The 15654-nt window shown below is 29.1% G+C and overlaps 1 protein-coding gene across 3 annotated transcripts; it reads right to left on the bottom strand.

The window, feature by feature from the left end:
• Positions 10276-15388, bottom strand: LOC105164283 (thylakoid lumenal protein TL20.3, chloroplastic). Of its 3 annotated transcripts, none has more exons than XM_011082901.2 (7): positions 15089-15388; positions 13790-13955; positions 13671-13700; positions 13326-13432; positions 12119-12153; positions 11848-11976; positions 10276-10663 (listed from the first exon to the last, which is right to left on the bottom strand). In XM_011082901.2, exons 1-7 carry the CDS (start codon positions 15228-15230, stop codon positions 10472-10474), a joined length of 801 nt encoding a protein of 266 aa, XP_011081203.1. In that variant the 5' UTR covers positions 15231-15388; the 3' UTR covers positions 10276-10471. The 3 variants fall into 3 exon arrangements, with proteins under 3 accessions (XP_011081203.1, XP_011081202.1, XP_020550099.1); XM_011082900.2 differs by having other exon boundaries at positions 13790-13967; positions 15089-15387; XM_020694440.1 differs by lacking the exon at positions 15089-15388 and having other exon boundaries at positions 13326-13468; positions 13790-13901.

The raw sequence follows: 15654 nt of genomic DNA on the forward strand, positions 1-15654 counted from the left end.
GGTGGGGGGTGTACCTAGCGGAGGGAGTGAGAGATTCGTGGAAGGGGAGAACTTGGATTTATAATGAAGGCTATTTGGAAGCTTATTATAGAGAGTGGAGAAAGTGGAAAGTCCGTCCGTTGCTCTTTAATTATATTTTTGTTGTGTGTTTATAAATATATATATATATATATATTAGGATGAATTATGATAGGCTCTGATATTTAATATAATTATAAATAATTTTTTATTATTTAAAAAATTATAAATACTCTTTCAAAATTAACGGTCGTCCAATTACAAATACTTTCTACAATGAATTGTCATGAAAGCATATTTGTTAGATGACTTGTAATTTTTTAAACAATGAGAGAGTATTTGTAATTATGATAAATTTTATGAGAGTATGTTGTGAATATAGTATATATTATGACTGCAACACTAACATATAGTTGATATATTTTTTTAAAAAATATAGATAAGTTATAATTAAATTAACAAATAATTTAAATACGAGCGGCATATAATACATGTCTAGTCAAAACTTGAACAGAGTCAGAATTTTTCTTGAATTGTTATTGCACATGCCATATAATTAGTTTATATCCAGTCATACCCGATCCGAGTTAGAATTTTTCATATTTTTGTTGTCAATAAATTCTGGTTTAATTAGCAAAATTGAGGCCTTATGATTATAAGATTATATGTTCGACTACAACCAATATGCGAGCATTGGTCTACTTTAATAGTAATTATTAATTTACTATGATAGTAGTTTTTTGGTTAGTTTTAGATAATCGATATTGATTGTTAATAATTGAAATTTATGATGCGATTATAACTGATTTACTCGATTATTTTTTTTTACTATTTTGATATATTATATGCTATAATTAATCGTTTTTATTGGGAAAAAAAAGTCGGTGGTCAGACATTTCGAGGATTTAAATTTTTCAAAATTCAAAATTAAGGAGTTGATGAATTCAAAATCTTTGGATTATGGAAAGTCAATCATAGAAGTTAATGAGTATGAATTTCCGGAATTTCGATAACGTCCACAACAGTTTTCTCAAACAGAACTGAGAATACAAAGTTAATTTTCTCAAATACTAAATCTCATTTTATGTTTTTTTTTTTTTAATATAAACGAGAATTGAATAATAGCAATAGACTAATATATCAGTTTGATGAATATATCAATATAACAACAAATTGATGAATTAAATAAAATCAAATTAAGTGAGAGAAATACCCACATGTCCGTTGAGACTCGAACCACTAAAAGAAATATAATTTTTTTTCATGTCCAATTACCGTAGCTATGCAATTGCGTATATCAGTTATTTCTGTAGATGAGGCAAAAATATTAATCATGTAATATTGTAAATGAGTAAATTACCCCCTATAAAAAAAGAATACCAATTTACTTCTCTGTCTTTTTTAATAGAGCAATTTGTCTCATTGTCTAAAAGAGTAAATTGTTTCGTTTTGAAAAACACATGATAAAAACATACAAAAAAATGCTGATGTTAGCAAAAAATATTACATAAAATTTTAATTTTGCCCATCATTTAGCATATCTATATATATTTTTATACTTATAAAAGAATAAATAATATATATATATATATGAATGTTGAATGAAGAGTAAAAGTAAATTTTTTTATATATATATTCTTTTCTAACATCAACAGTTTTTATCCAAATTCTAACGAAAGGTGGATAGGTGTAAATAGTGAATTTTTAAAAATGATATAAATATTTTTTTTTTGAGAGAAAATATAATTTCAAATTCAAAGAGGGGTATAAGTGAAATTAACCCTATTATTTAATTCCAACAACGAAGTACATCGGTTCGTACATCCTCTCACCTACTTCTATTTTCCCCGGAGAAGAATTAGACATTGACCAAAACGTACCTATCACTGCTCGACACGACTGCGATTTTTATGTGATTTTTATTTGTATTAATCTTTCGCTTTCTTAAGAAAAAGACGCTTTCTCATTTCCCCGACTTTAGGGTTTTTATATATTTCCAACTAACTTGAGTTTTCAACACCAGCGTTTCCATGAATAAGTTTGAGATTATGAGCTTGAGTAATATTAAATATACGAGCATTTATTTCATGTTAATTATATGTATTTATGTAATATTGTTTATTTTTTTTTATTATATTAGTGTATTGATCGAACCAATATAGTTAAATTTTTGTATCGTGGTATATTGCCGTCCTTAATTAAAAATAATAGTTCATAGTTAATTCTTTTAGATTTTATGTCAAAATAAAAGCTCGTATTTTCTTTTCAAGCCGGGCCATTATTTCTAGAAGAAAAATCGAAACATTAGTCGTTAAAATCGTGATAAATATTTTGACCATATTTAAAGTTGTAATAAATACTAATTAACCTTACATTAGTTTGTTTCACCATAATAAATTGTACTGATTTACTATATTTTTAAATGTATAGGGAAACTCAATTTTTTTGGTAGTGAAAATTTCAAATTTTTCAACTTTTATTTTATTTTATTTTTTGTGGTATAGATTGGATAATTATTTAATTTAGGAAGGATTAGTACTGTAATTGAGAGGGCAAAATTCTCAGTATATATATTACCTCAAAGGGAAAATGAAAATTATAAATCTAAAATGGAATGTAAAAATAAATATTGCACAGTGTCATATGATTTATCCAAAATTATACAGTGCCCTTATTTATAATTATAGTACAAATTAAATAATATATGGAAAAATAGTATGGAAACAAAATAAATAAGTTATGATTTTGTTCCAATTTCATGGTATTATTAATGAAGAAAAATTAAAATAGTATGGATGTGCTTAGACTACATTTATGAATATTACTACAATCTTATTTAATTTGTTTACCTAATGCTCACTAATTGACACCATATTTCCCTATTTAAGGACAAAATTCTAAATGAACTTCTTGACCAAAAGTTCACTCAAAATTTCTCATTCAATTTGTTGGCTTTTTTTTTTATACCATGGGTTTTACATAATTCAGTACAATCAAATTTAAATGGATTCAATACACCCATAATTCAAAATAAACGAATACGATCAAATGAAACGAAGTAGCAAATATTTACTATAAAATAAATTTTTATATCAGCATTTGCGAAACTCGAATTCTTAAATGTTTAACTGTGAAATTTCAATTTTATCGCGACCAAGACCTCATTGCTGGGGGAATTATAGTTTTCACCCCATAACTTGGTTTAAATACACGTGTAGTTGTATTACTAATAGAATTTTCGAAAATAGTCCTATAACTTTAACAAATTCACGCTTTCAGTCATTTATCAATTTTCGTTACAAAGTTAACGAAAAAAAATCATGTGTAAGTCACATGGCCGTTTCTCAGCATTTTGAAAGGCTAACGGTCAAGTAACTTACATATTAACTTTTTCCATCAATTTCCTAATAAAAATTAATATGAGGACTAAAAATGAGATTTTTTAAAAATTATAGGACTATTTTAAATTTTTTTATAAATAATAAAACCAAAAATGTAGCGAGTCAAAGTTCTAGTCCTCTCCTCTTTGGCCATTCAAATTATTGACTTGTCCACCGCCTTTCCTAGTAATGCTCATTTTTTTATTTTTAGGGAAAAAAAATTCAGTTTCTTTTATAATTTATTTGAGGACACACAAACAATTTAATCACCATTTAATTTTAAAATAAATTATTTTATTAATAGGACACATAATGTGGTTGACAACTCTAGACAATAACCTAAAAGAGACAAGTTTGCCCCTAAAATATAATAGTCAACCATGGACTGATGTTGGGTTTTCATTAACTTAAATTGTCACTATTTTTTATTAGAATTAATTTAAGGGTTAAATATATTTTTCACCCTTTGAATTATATATAAAGTGTATTTACTCCCTAAAAATTATAAAATATAATAAAATGCGTCTTTATGTTATGAATTATTTTTTTATGATAAAAATACCGTTATTATTTACAACCCCTAAAATATGTCTAGTACTATCATTTCCTTAAAATATAATTTGAGTTATTATAAAATTTATTTAAAATAAATACTACCCAAAATTTATGATTTTTATAATTAGTATAAACTCTATAAATTTACAATTCTTATACTTTTTACATAGCTGTTTAAAAGTTTACATAATTTTTACTTGTGCTGCTATGTATATATATTGAATTGTTTTTTAAAAAATATATATATCAATACAATTTTAAAATATTGTATTTAATATATATATATATATATCGTAAAATATGCAAATTGATAATATAATTAATCTATAAATTTTTATATTTTTTTGAGTAATGATACGATATATTTTAATTATGCGTACATGTATTGAATAAAAATTTTCAAGTTATATAACATATTTTTTTTATAAAATTATATGTATTTTTAACATAAATAATTTAGTTTGTAAAACATATTTGCATATGTTGAGCTTGTACATATTCTTATTACATAATTTATAAAAAGCTATAAATTCTAAATATTGTTTTTTAAATATAATTTTAGTAAAATTTTAAATCACTAAAAGTAGTTTTGGGGGTAATTTTTAAATAAAAGATACTTCATGGAGTAAAATGAAAAATATATAAGAGGTAAGCGAGAAGTGCATTTTTGTCCTGTCATGGCCACATTATTTTATCAAGGGATTTTTATCACCTTTCATACTTTAGAGGATAAATGCAACCACATGTATAGTTCAGGGGTATAAAATATATTTAGCCCTTAATTTAATTAACTACAATCACACCCTAAGAAATATAATATTTTGTTGTGACTGCTTATCATACTAGAAAAAAATGATTATTGGCTACAATTCTAATAGTTATGGACTAAAAATCGTAGTTTATTGACCATGGTTAAATAACATCGATGCTAAAATATAAGTTTTCCAACAAAAAAAAGTTATTTGTCATGACTAAGAGCCATGATAAATTTTTAGCTATTCTAGCAGATACCACAACTAACAACTATTGCATGGTCGTGGTCACCGACTATTTGCTACGGCTATTTTGATATTAATCATGACAATTAACCATGATTAATATTGCATTTTTTGTAGTGTCATAGAAAAAAGTAAAAGAATTATAATAAATACTAATTAATTATAATTGCAACAACTGTTAATTATTATTTTTTAAACAAGATGATAATATTAGTCATAATTAAAAATTATTAATTACTGTAGCTAAAATCTTAATAAATATTAATTAAAATCTAAATTTAAAACTTTTTTTTTCTTTTAAATACCTACAAATTATATTATGAAAATTATATAGAAAAAAACTATTTTCTTTCAATATCAGGTGATATGAGAATCGTTGACGAGTTATTCAATTAATCTCTCAAATGTCTTAATTGCTTGATGTGATATTTGAACAGCAAAAATCAGCTTCTTATATAATTCGTTGTGTCAATTCCAACCACAAGAAAATAAAAAATGGACAATTTGGTTTTAGCATTTTCAACATTACAAAAATTTAATTAATACGACTTAGGATAATAAAAGTCAAAAAATGGTCGGGTTAGGCGCATCCCCCCTCAATTAATAAAATTCGTAAATATAAAATTATTATATACTATTTTGTAAAAAAAAAAAATTAATGTATATTTATTTTCTTAAAAAATGACAACTAAGACTAATGACATCTTAGTCTAATAATTAAAATTGAGATTTCATGAATAAGTTCAAGTTAAATATATAGAAAAATTCTTACCCAAATCAAGTCCGATCGAATCAAATTAATCACAGAACAAGTGTGATACACTTGCAATGTAATTGGTCACTTTACTTAAACTATACACCAATCATACTATACATGCTATTGACATATAATTGGTTCAAATTCAATTAAATTTAATTTGAATTAAAATTTTTGGTTCGTATTTATGTCAAGTTGGACTATAGAACATAAGTGGAATTTGGTACGAGGATGAACTGTAAAACCACCACACACGTGCCCCTACAGGAAAATGATATATTTATCTCGCTTTGACATGACTTTCATGTTACATGCCCTCTCCTTGAAGGTTCTTATTGATCATCTTGCAAAATTATCATGAAAAAAAATGAAACTTTAAATAATATAAAAATATAAATGGAGCAAGTTATATGATTAAAAGTGCTAATAATCTATAATTACAGTACTGAAAATATAATTTTTCATAAATAATTTATATTATATTGATCATGACGATGATCAGGGCAAAGGTCACACAAATTACAATGTACTTTTTGAAAAATTATAAATACATTCCAAAATTATATAATAATTTAAATCGACTCCTCTTAAAAAAAAAAAAAAAAGTTACACAAACAACACCATGATGAAAATTACACTGATACCCCAGCAAAGAATGTACTTTGGGGGTGTCCATATAATTTAATTACCTTAGTTTTTTTTATATACTTTTTTGGCTAAAAAACACAAACATCATTGACATGTCGAACTCGTCTGTCTGCTTTATTTTATGATGTGATAAATTAATTTTAAATATTTTAACACAAAGAGATATATAATTGAAAAGTCCAAGATCCAAGGTCTTAATGTAATTCGTGAAGTTGAGACCCCATAATTTTAAGATCATGGGTTAGAACGTGCGGAATGTTATTCTACATTAATAGTAGGTGTATCTGATATTGATAATTAATATATGATTGTTATAATTATCGATGGTTGTTCGATATAAATATTTGATATTGATGATTCTAATCAACTTATTCAAAAAATAATAATAGTTCATCGTATTTGGTGGGTTAAATTATTTCCGATAACAAATCGAGGAATTAATTAACATTAAACCTGTCTCCCTGTCTTCTCCTCACAATGGAGTCTTGATTGATTAGTGTCCGCAGTCAGCAGTGCATTCAAGACCCTTTTAATTTAATCATCAGCTTATCGGGAACAATTGCTCAGCATTTCATAGTTTTAGTACTGTATAGAGTGGATTGATTATTGAATTTTTGTCTCCCACAAGATTAGATTTGTCATAACGTTGTTGCCTTCTTGGACAGTGATTCGTGTATTCCTAGATTCTTGGCTGATAGCAGTTGAATATCACGTCAACAATCTACATACATAATTTTTCATTTTTGTTCTAAACTAAAAATTAAAAAAAAATAAAATTAAGTGGCTTCGACTTCGATTACTATGATAATCAAGAACATGCCTTGCGACTATAAATTGTTTACAGGAGTAATGATAGTTTACGTACCCATCAACGCAATCTCCACTTCGAATGAGGGAATTGATCCTAACATTCATCAAATTAAAAGTTGATTCGTCCTTACTAATTAAATTAATAAAAAAAATTAATCCATTAAATAGAGTGTAGAAAGATTTTTTTTTTTTTTTCTCGTCTCTCAATCACAAGGTAGATTGAGCTCTACAATTACCACATGAGCGTTGAGAGACGAGTGAAAACTATATGTCTCGTAGGGCCAGATCCAAGCTTCCTTTCCATAAAAGTTGAGATAGATGCAATTTTTTTTCCTCACATGGAATAAATCAATGATAAGTCAATTATGGATAAATATAGATTTTAATTCAATTCTTTTTGCTAACATAAGCAAATTTGGTGAATTTCGACTAACAAATGAATCTGTTTATTAGACGAAAACAAACGTCAACAGTATTAAATTTAATTTTCAAAACTACAGAAAATTTATCTGGAATTGTTCCAAACCTTAGAGGAGACGATGTAATTATCCCAAAAAAAACCCAAAGGGCACCTTTTTTTTTCAGTAATTGAAGCATTTAAACCCCCTTGTCTGATCATTAATAGTGCAATTTGCAATTAATTTCCGTGTGTTAATGTGTACATTATCTATTTTGCGCTCATTTATTAGTTATAAAAATCTAGAGAAAAAATTATTTGTTTAGTCATTTAAGTTTGTCCGTTATTAGTTTTAGTTCTTTAAATTTATGTATTTTAATTTTAGTCTTGTAACTTTAAAAAATACGTAATTTTAGTCTTCTGATCCAATTTTGGACAATTACCCCTGCACAACTTTTAAAAGAGCAAATTTAGTCCATCTCCATTCATTCTGCATCTTGTAATTAAATCGTGGACTTGAAATATTCGAAAAAAAGACGGTCAAAACAAGGTATGAATTAAATTTTATTTCAAAAGTATGTTGGGCCTTTTAAGAGCATTAGGATGGATTATTAAACTTTATCATCAAAAGAGCAAAAACGTCAAAAATAAGGCTAAAGAACCGAATCTACACAAAAATTATTAGATAAAGGATTAAATCCAATATTGTCAAAGTCAAAAGACAAAAAAAAAATTCAAATCAAAATTATAAAACAAAAATTTTGTGTATCCCAGATCTAAATATGACTCATCAACATTCAACACATGCAATTAGACCCATTTTCTTACATGCTTTCTCTCATCTGATAAGTTGACCCTAATAAACTAACACACACAAGTAACATAAATCAGTGAGTAGCTTTTGCTTGTATTATTGCAGACAAATTAAACTTATTATCTATCACATCTGGGGAACTTCGATAATTGATTCTGTAATTAAAAATCAAGTCTAAACTAATTAAAAATGTCTGCTGTTGTTTTATTAGATAGTTTATAACAGCAAATCGACAAATCAACGTTAATCCTGTCTTTTTGTCTTCTTATTAGTATGCAGTCTTGCTTGGTGTCAGCAGCACTATGCTTTTAAGCTTTTTTAATCATCAGTAATTAGAAAGATTGCTATAATGTTGTTGGGGGAAGTTGCCTTCTTACAAGAGTGATTCTTGCATTCCTAGATTTTTTTGGCTAGATCTAGGTTTGTCAATCGCCGGGCAATATTCAGATATTGATGATAACTATTATTTTGATTCCAACTTAATATTATTTTATTAGACTTAGATCTGGATTCATACCCATTGAAATAAATATTTTTGGTAGCGTACGAGTCTCTTTATGGATAAATTATAAGAGTATAATGCAATTTACATCTTTGCAATATTGTAAATGAGCAAATTATCCCCATATTAAAAAATAATAACAATTTATTCCCCTGTCTAGGTAGGTAAATTGCTTAATTTTAAAAAATACAGGATAAATAGATTATTGTATTTTAAAAAATACAAGGAGGTAAATATTTACCTGTAGATTATTTTTGATTTGATCGTCGAAATATTTTTATGAGGGACGACTCCAGCACTTTTAGCGTATGGTATTAACACCAGACTTGTTCTTTTGCATACTTGGAGAAATCAGATACAATCACTCGACCTCCGTCAGGGTATATTTACAAATTTCCCACCAACGACCTCTCGTATTCCTCTATTTTGGTTTCTCAATTTTTTATTCAATGGCATATTTCAACAAGATAAATTTATTTGACTTTTGGTTTGAAAATCATTTTTAAGATTAACAAATATCTCTAAATAAAACCAAATTAAGCCATGAAAAATCATTTTACCAAATGGAATGATTTTTATTTCATCTTTAAATCAAAATTTAACGTCTAAACATAAGTAAAAAGAACAGAAAAATGTACAATCAGCCACTTTAAGTAACAACTCGAATATAATATAAATATATAAAAGGAATAATTATATTTATATTCCAGACCTATGATTTATTCATATAAATTACCCTCGTTCTTAAAAAATTATATATACACCTATTAAAAATGTCAACATCATTTATACAAATCACTCTTTACTTTTAAAGAATTACACATACAATCCTCAGAAATGTCAATATCATCATGTAAAGTCGTAAACTATCTTTATTTTTTGACTGCCGAAATAATTTTTATGGTTATACAAAAAATAGAGATAATTTATTTAGATAAATCATAATTGAAATGTATAAATATAATTATCTAAAATAAAATGAGTCGTTATTAACAACTCATATGAATTTGTAAAAGAAAAAAAATCACAGTATTTTTTTAACAATATTTAAATACTGAACCCCAATGACAATTACCCATTGGTAGGGGTAAAATGCTCGTTTTTAAAAAATTATGGACTCGCGTAAATAAGCTTGAAATCATGCTTTCAAATCTCATCAAACACGTGTATATTTATTTGATTTGATATAAATATTTATCTCATTTTATATGAATTATTATAATTAATTTATTGCTATTAGTCATATTAATATATAGATTGAATTGAATCCTTACTCAATATATGGAGATAAATTATTATAATTTATTTACCATTATTAATAAACAAAATTACGGAGTCCTTGCACATGTAAATTGCATTTAACCCCCTCAGTAACCTGATATAAATTGGAAAATAATTTACACCCTAATTTTATACTCTGCTCGATGCCAAAATATGTATATATTTCGATAACTTTATTTCGTACATTATCTCAGACATGTATGTATAAATTGAATATATATATATATATAGAGAGAGAGAGAGAGGGAGAGAGGGAGAGAAGGAGAGAGAGATTTCTTTTTTCATTTTCACCGGATGGCCGGAATAATGAATCAGTTAGCATCACAGAGGCCAGTGGCTGGATCGCAGAAACCGTCCCGGTCCAGGAGTTTCGGCGGAGGAGCACTCAGCAGAGGGGAAGACGGGGAACCGTACGCGTTTCGTCGACTATTCCCACAGCCTAGGCTTTTTCTGGTGTTCACTCCTGTTATAGGGTTAGTGCCACTCGCGTACTTGCAGAGAGCCTGCATCCAATTTACGCACATATTCAAATTGAATTTTTTATTTCAAATCATATTGAATCTTCTATTTTATTGAATATATGCATTTCACGTGTACAAAAATTACGACATATATTGTATTTAAGAAGGGATTTTGTACGCGTAGTGTATATGCGTACATATACTAGATGGACTATAAGATCCAACAAGATTTGAAACAGAAAATTTGACCAGTATATAGAGCTGAGTTGAATTTCCTTTCAATTTGCTTGTGTCGTATCTACATATCAAGATATATTCGTCAAAATAGAAACCATGGCCCCATCTAAATCAGGGTACACACAATACGTATGTGTAATTTAAATTTTTATTATATTATTTAATCGAATAAAAATCAAAAGAAGATAAATAATTAACCGATCAAAACGATAATTAAGAAATAATTATTTGTTGGGAAAAGAAAATGTATAAGCGATGGTACTTCAGACAACCCACATTTTGTCAATCCAGGTCGTTATTCTAAACTAAAGCCTTAAGCTTTAATAGATACTAGCAACCGAAGCACACTTAGTGTGTGCGTATAGCTTAAAAATTTTGTTATATTTACTTAATTAAAAAAAGACTAAAAATAAAATAAAGAACTGATTAGAAGTTATATTCTTTTAAAATAATTTTTATAATGAATAGAATATTGTGGACAGAAAAAAGATAAAACTGATCATTTTGTGTAATAAGAATACGCTTGAGAATATTTTAATCAATATACATTAACTACCCACAGGTAGTCACTCTGACCCCCTCACACTTAATAAATAGCATAGATAGATAATTGTGAGAATCACTCAAGTATCTTTATGCTAATACACTATTTACTATATAAGGTAAAATGTCAGATAAAATGCACAATTTCCTAAAATGCCTTGAATATGATGATGATGATAATGCAAATTATCAAATTTACAAGGATATTTTTGTCAATTCACAAGCAATGGGTGGTATGGGATTGGGCTGGGAGGCTAATCCAGCTACTATCCGGGGCTGGCCGTTCTAAATTGGTAGTAAATGGTGATTAGGAGGGATTGGAGCATAAAAATAGCCGAATCTCAGCATGTATACGGGGCCTTCATGTTTTAGCAATCATTCCAATTTCTTGAAAATGGGATCCAAACACGCCATGAAGAAGATTGGAATGCAAGTAGAGGGAGTACCTGTTTCTGGGGAAGGTCTAAAACTGCATCACTAAAATCAGCACCTTCAATTATAGCACCCCCAAGATCACTCCGAGTCAGAACTGATCTCACTAGCACAGCATTCGTTAGATTCGCTTCATTTAGAACCTGCCACAATTATTGTACAGACAAAACGTACGAGCTTATAAGATCTTCTAAACAAATTAGCCGAACGCCCTCTTAATATAAGCAGAAAGAGATATAATCAAAGTGGAATTTTTGAACGGCCACAAGGTTTTACTTAGCTTACCATGCGATCCATTAGCGTGTCGCTCAGATCGGCACCTGCAAAACAGAACATTCAAGATAAATATTTGTTATGCGGTAAAGACCAAATAACTAATATCAAGTGTCTAAAACTATGGAATTCCAGTTGCGTTGTGAGAGGCTTTATTTTCAGTAACTTCAGAATTGAGTTGTTTGAGTAATCCATGTTTGATAGGTTTTCTAGTTTGGAATAGATTTTGGGAGGCAAAGTTGTTCAGGGTTATTGGATTTACGGAGATAAACTGCTCGGACGTGCCAGCCAGATGAAGGGTTTAAGGTGATCAAAATAACTCATTTCTATGAATGACTTGATGTAGAACGAGAGGCAAATGCATTTTGGGAGTGTTGGTATTGGCAGAAATCCACAATGTAATGCTTGAAGTGATTGGTTTGACGATGGAACTTCACTTTTTATACGAGGGCGATCTACCTATGCACGTGATCGTCATTTTGAAGAGGCACTACCATTCGTCACCAAATTCCATCATGTTGGTCGCTCTCCAGACGTTTCTATGAATCTTTTCACTTTTCAATAGATTTGTTTAGTTTTTCATGGACTCGACAACAAATCATGCCAATTACAGGTGGTTCCAACGGTATGAATCAAAAACAAGTCCACATGTCAGAAGATGATGAATTTATCTTTACTAGTGATTAATATTGAAACTCCTGAGATTAGGCCAAAACATACACTCTTCTTTTTATAAAATCACATCTACACCGCAAGAGGTTATAGTTGTAATTACTACACTCCTTATTCAAATACAAAACCTACGTAAACATCCTTTAAAAAATATTACACTAGCACACTAATACCCTGAGGTTTAGCTGTAATTTTGCAAAGGGTAGATGGTGTTTGTGTAAACTAGCCTAACCTCAAGGGGTGTCAATGTAATTTACCCAAAATATTAATATACATTAATCATTGTGTTTAAATTATGTATTTTGGTCAATTTTAATACATATATAGCATCAAGTGAAACAATAGGATTTTCTTTTATAATAGTATAGATACCAAACATACAGTTCTATCTCTAAGTGAAACCTGGATATATGCTTGCTTATTCAAGGTCAGACGATGATATTGCTCGTCTCACAGCAAACTGTGGTTCCATTTTATCCTAAGGACATAATAGCAAGATGCGTCTTATCTAAGTTTGAATTCTGATGTTAGAGAAACGAAAACGTACCAGTGAAATTCGCTTTGTACGCAACGGCCTTCTCAAGATACGCACCGTTGAAAGTCGAACCACTGAAATCTGATTCCCTCATATCAGCAGCTGTGAAATTGGCTCTTCTGTATCAGCCATTTCAAGGTAATATGAATACGAGTCTGCATAAGCAAAACTTCGTTTCATTTTATTTTAAGTACTTCAGTTCTGAACTATTATCATACTAAGAAATCCATAATGCAGAACATATATAGTCCGAGTTCGTATTAAATCTTTACAATGTCGTTCGGATCCACATCACATGTATAATTAACAAACGTCTTATCACGATAAGCCTATGCATCAGAAAGTGAATAAAATTACCTGAAATTTTCATTCACATGAACTGCTTTCCTGCAAAATAGCAACCACAAACGGTAAACTTTCTTGAAAAGAAAGATCTGAAAATGGTTGAGGGCACAAGAATCTGATAGAAAACGCACTTGAGGTCTGCAGAACCAAACTGAGCTGCCGATCCAATCCCAAATTCGCCTCGGGTTTCTGCTTCAAATTTATTCAGCTCAGCCATAGCAGATATGTTACTAGTACTGAAAGCAACCACAGCTGCTGCCAGTGCAGTCGAAACAAGCTTTCTCCACTTCTTTGGTTCTGCAGTTTTAGCTGTTATCAGATTGTGTTAGGAACATATATGGATCACATACCAACCGATACGTATCTCGATCAGCCCTTGTCAATATCGCCAATTTAATATTTGTAACATCATACCGTCGCAAATGTTATATTCATTAATGAAATTTACACCTTCTTTGCGAAAACGTCTATAATATGATTTATTTTAAGTATTATTACATATATGAGGAATATTTTCTTATCATTATTATGGATGAACTATTCTTTGTTACAATTCAAGTTTAAGAGAAAATTGCAATTTTTGGCCCAAAGTATAAGATGGTTTGCAATATTAGTTTCATACTTCCTGAAATAGTTAATATTAGTCGTATATTTTCTAAAATAGTCAATATTAGTCCCATACTTTAGGGAAACGTTGCAAAGTTAATCCCATCGCAAAAAAAAAAAAAAAAAAATTGCAACATTTTTCTAAAGTGTTGGACTAATAACTCCAACGGTGGGTTAACTTTGCAACGAGTTTCTAAAGTGCTGGACTAATATTTGACTATTTCAGAAAGTATGAAACTATTATTGCAAACCACCGCACATTTTGGACCGAAATTGCAATCTTCTCCAACTTTTGAGTCTTTCTACAACAATATTTTACTTCATTTTATTTTATAATCTTGCTAAACCTTTTAGAAATTAATGTATTATAATGCATTTTTTCTGTACCTTTCGATAATATCCTAATACACGGACTCCACATAAAACAATGCCTACCAATTCATCACCAATACCACGACTTTAAATCATGGATAGGAAACACAAAAGACTCAGAGTGTATTAATGAACCATTTAAATTAGTTAATTAAAACGTTATAGTTAATAGGTTTCTTAATAAACATTGGTCCAATTTCCTTGTCAGATTAACATATACTGTTAATCATTTTTCCTTTTAATTTTCTTATCTTCAATTGCTCTCGCACAAAAATCAAGAAACACGTACATCCATGATCGGAATAAATTGAAACGAGACAAAAGAACAACAAACAAATAGACATACATCCACGTTGGCGTGGTTCGAACCCACAACCTCAATTTTACCAATCGAGTAAGACCATACAGATGTTCTTGAAAATGTGGAAGTAAAGAGAAGGAAGGAAGATCACCTGTATGATGGGTGCAGCTAATTTGAGTTTCCAAGTGGCAAGAGACGGAGATGATGGGCTTGGAAGGGATATGGAGAGATGAGGAAGGAACGGCGTTAGTTATGGGCTTGATGGGCAGTAAGGAGATTGAAGTGAGGGCCATTTTCAAGAAAAGGGGGCTCTAATTTCTTCCTTGTGGTGAAGATGGAGACAGACCAAAAGGGCAAAATGGTGAGTAGTGTCTGCATAGATATGGTTTTCTCCACTTCAACTCACAGCCGCAGATTTAGGGACGAGATGATTTGTTGGCATTTACACACGTATCCTATGCCCATTCAACGATTTGCTACAAACACTTACAGTGTTATGGAGTGTTGCCAATTATACTTGGCGGTAATCTCACTCTTTTCCTAAACTTTGGTGCAATTACACGTAAATTTTTTGTAATTTAGATAATTACATTTAACGTTCCTGAGGTTTCTTTTTATTCATTAAATAACTCTTCAATTGGTTAAAATTAACTGAATTTGCTGATATTAAATGAATTTTGACTAACGAATGGACTTATTTGTTAAATGAAAGTAAAT

This window comes from Sesamum indicum, linkage group LG6 (genome assembly GCF_000512975.1).
Source record: "Sesamum indicum cultivar Zhongzhi No. 13 linkage group LG6, S_indicum_v1.0, whole genome shotgun sequence".
NCBI classification, from domain to species: Eukaryota; Viridiplantae; Streptophyta; class Magnoliopsida; order Lamiales; family Pedaliaceae; genus Sesamum; species Sesamum indicum.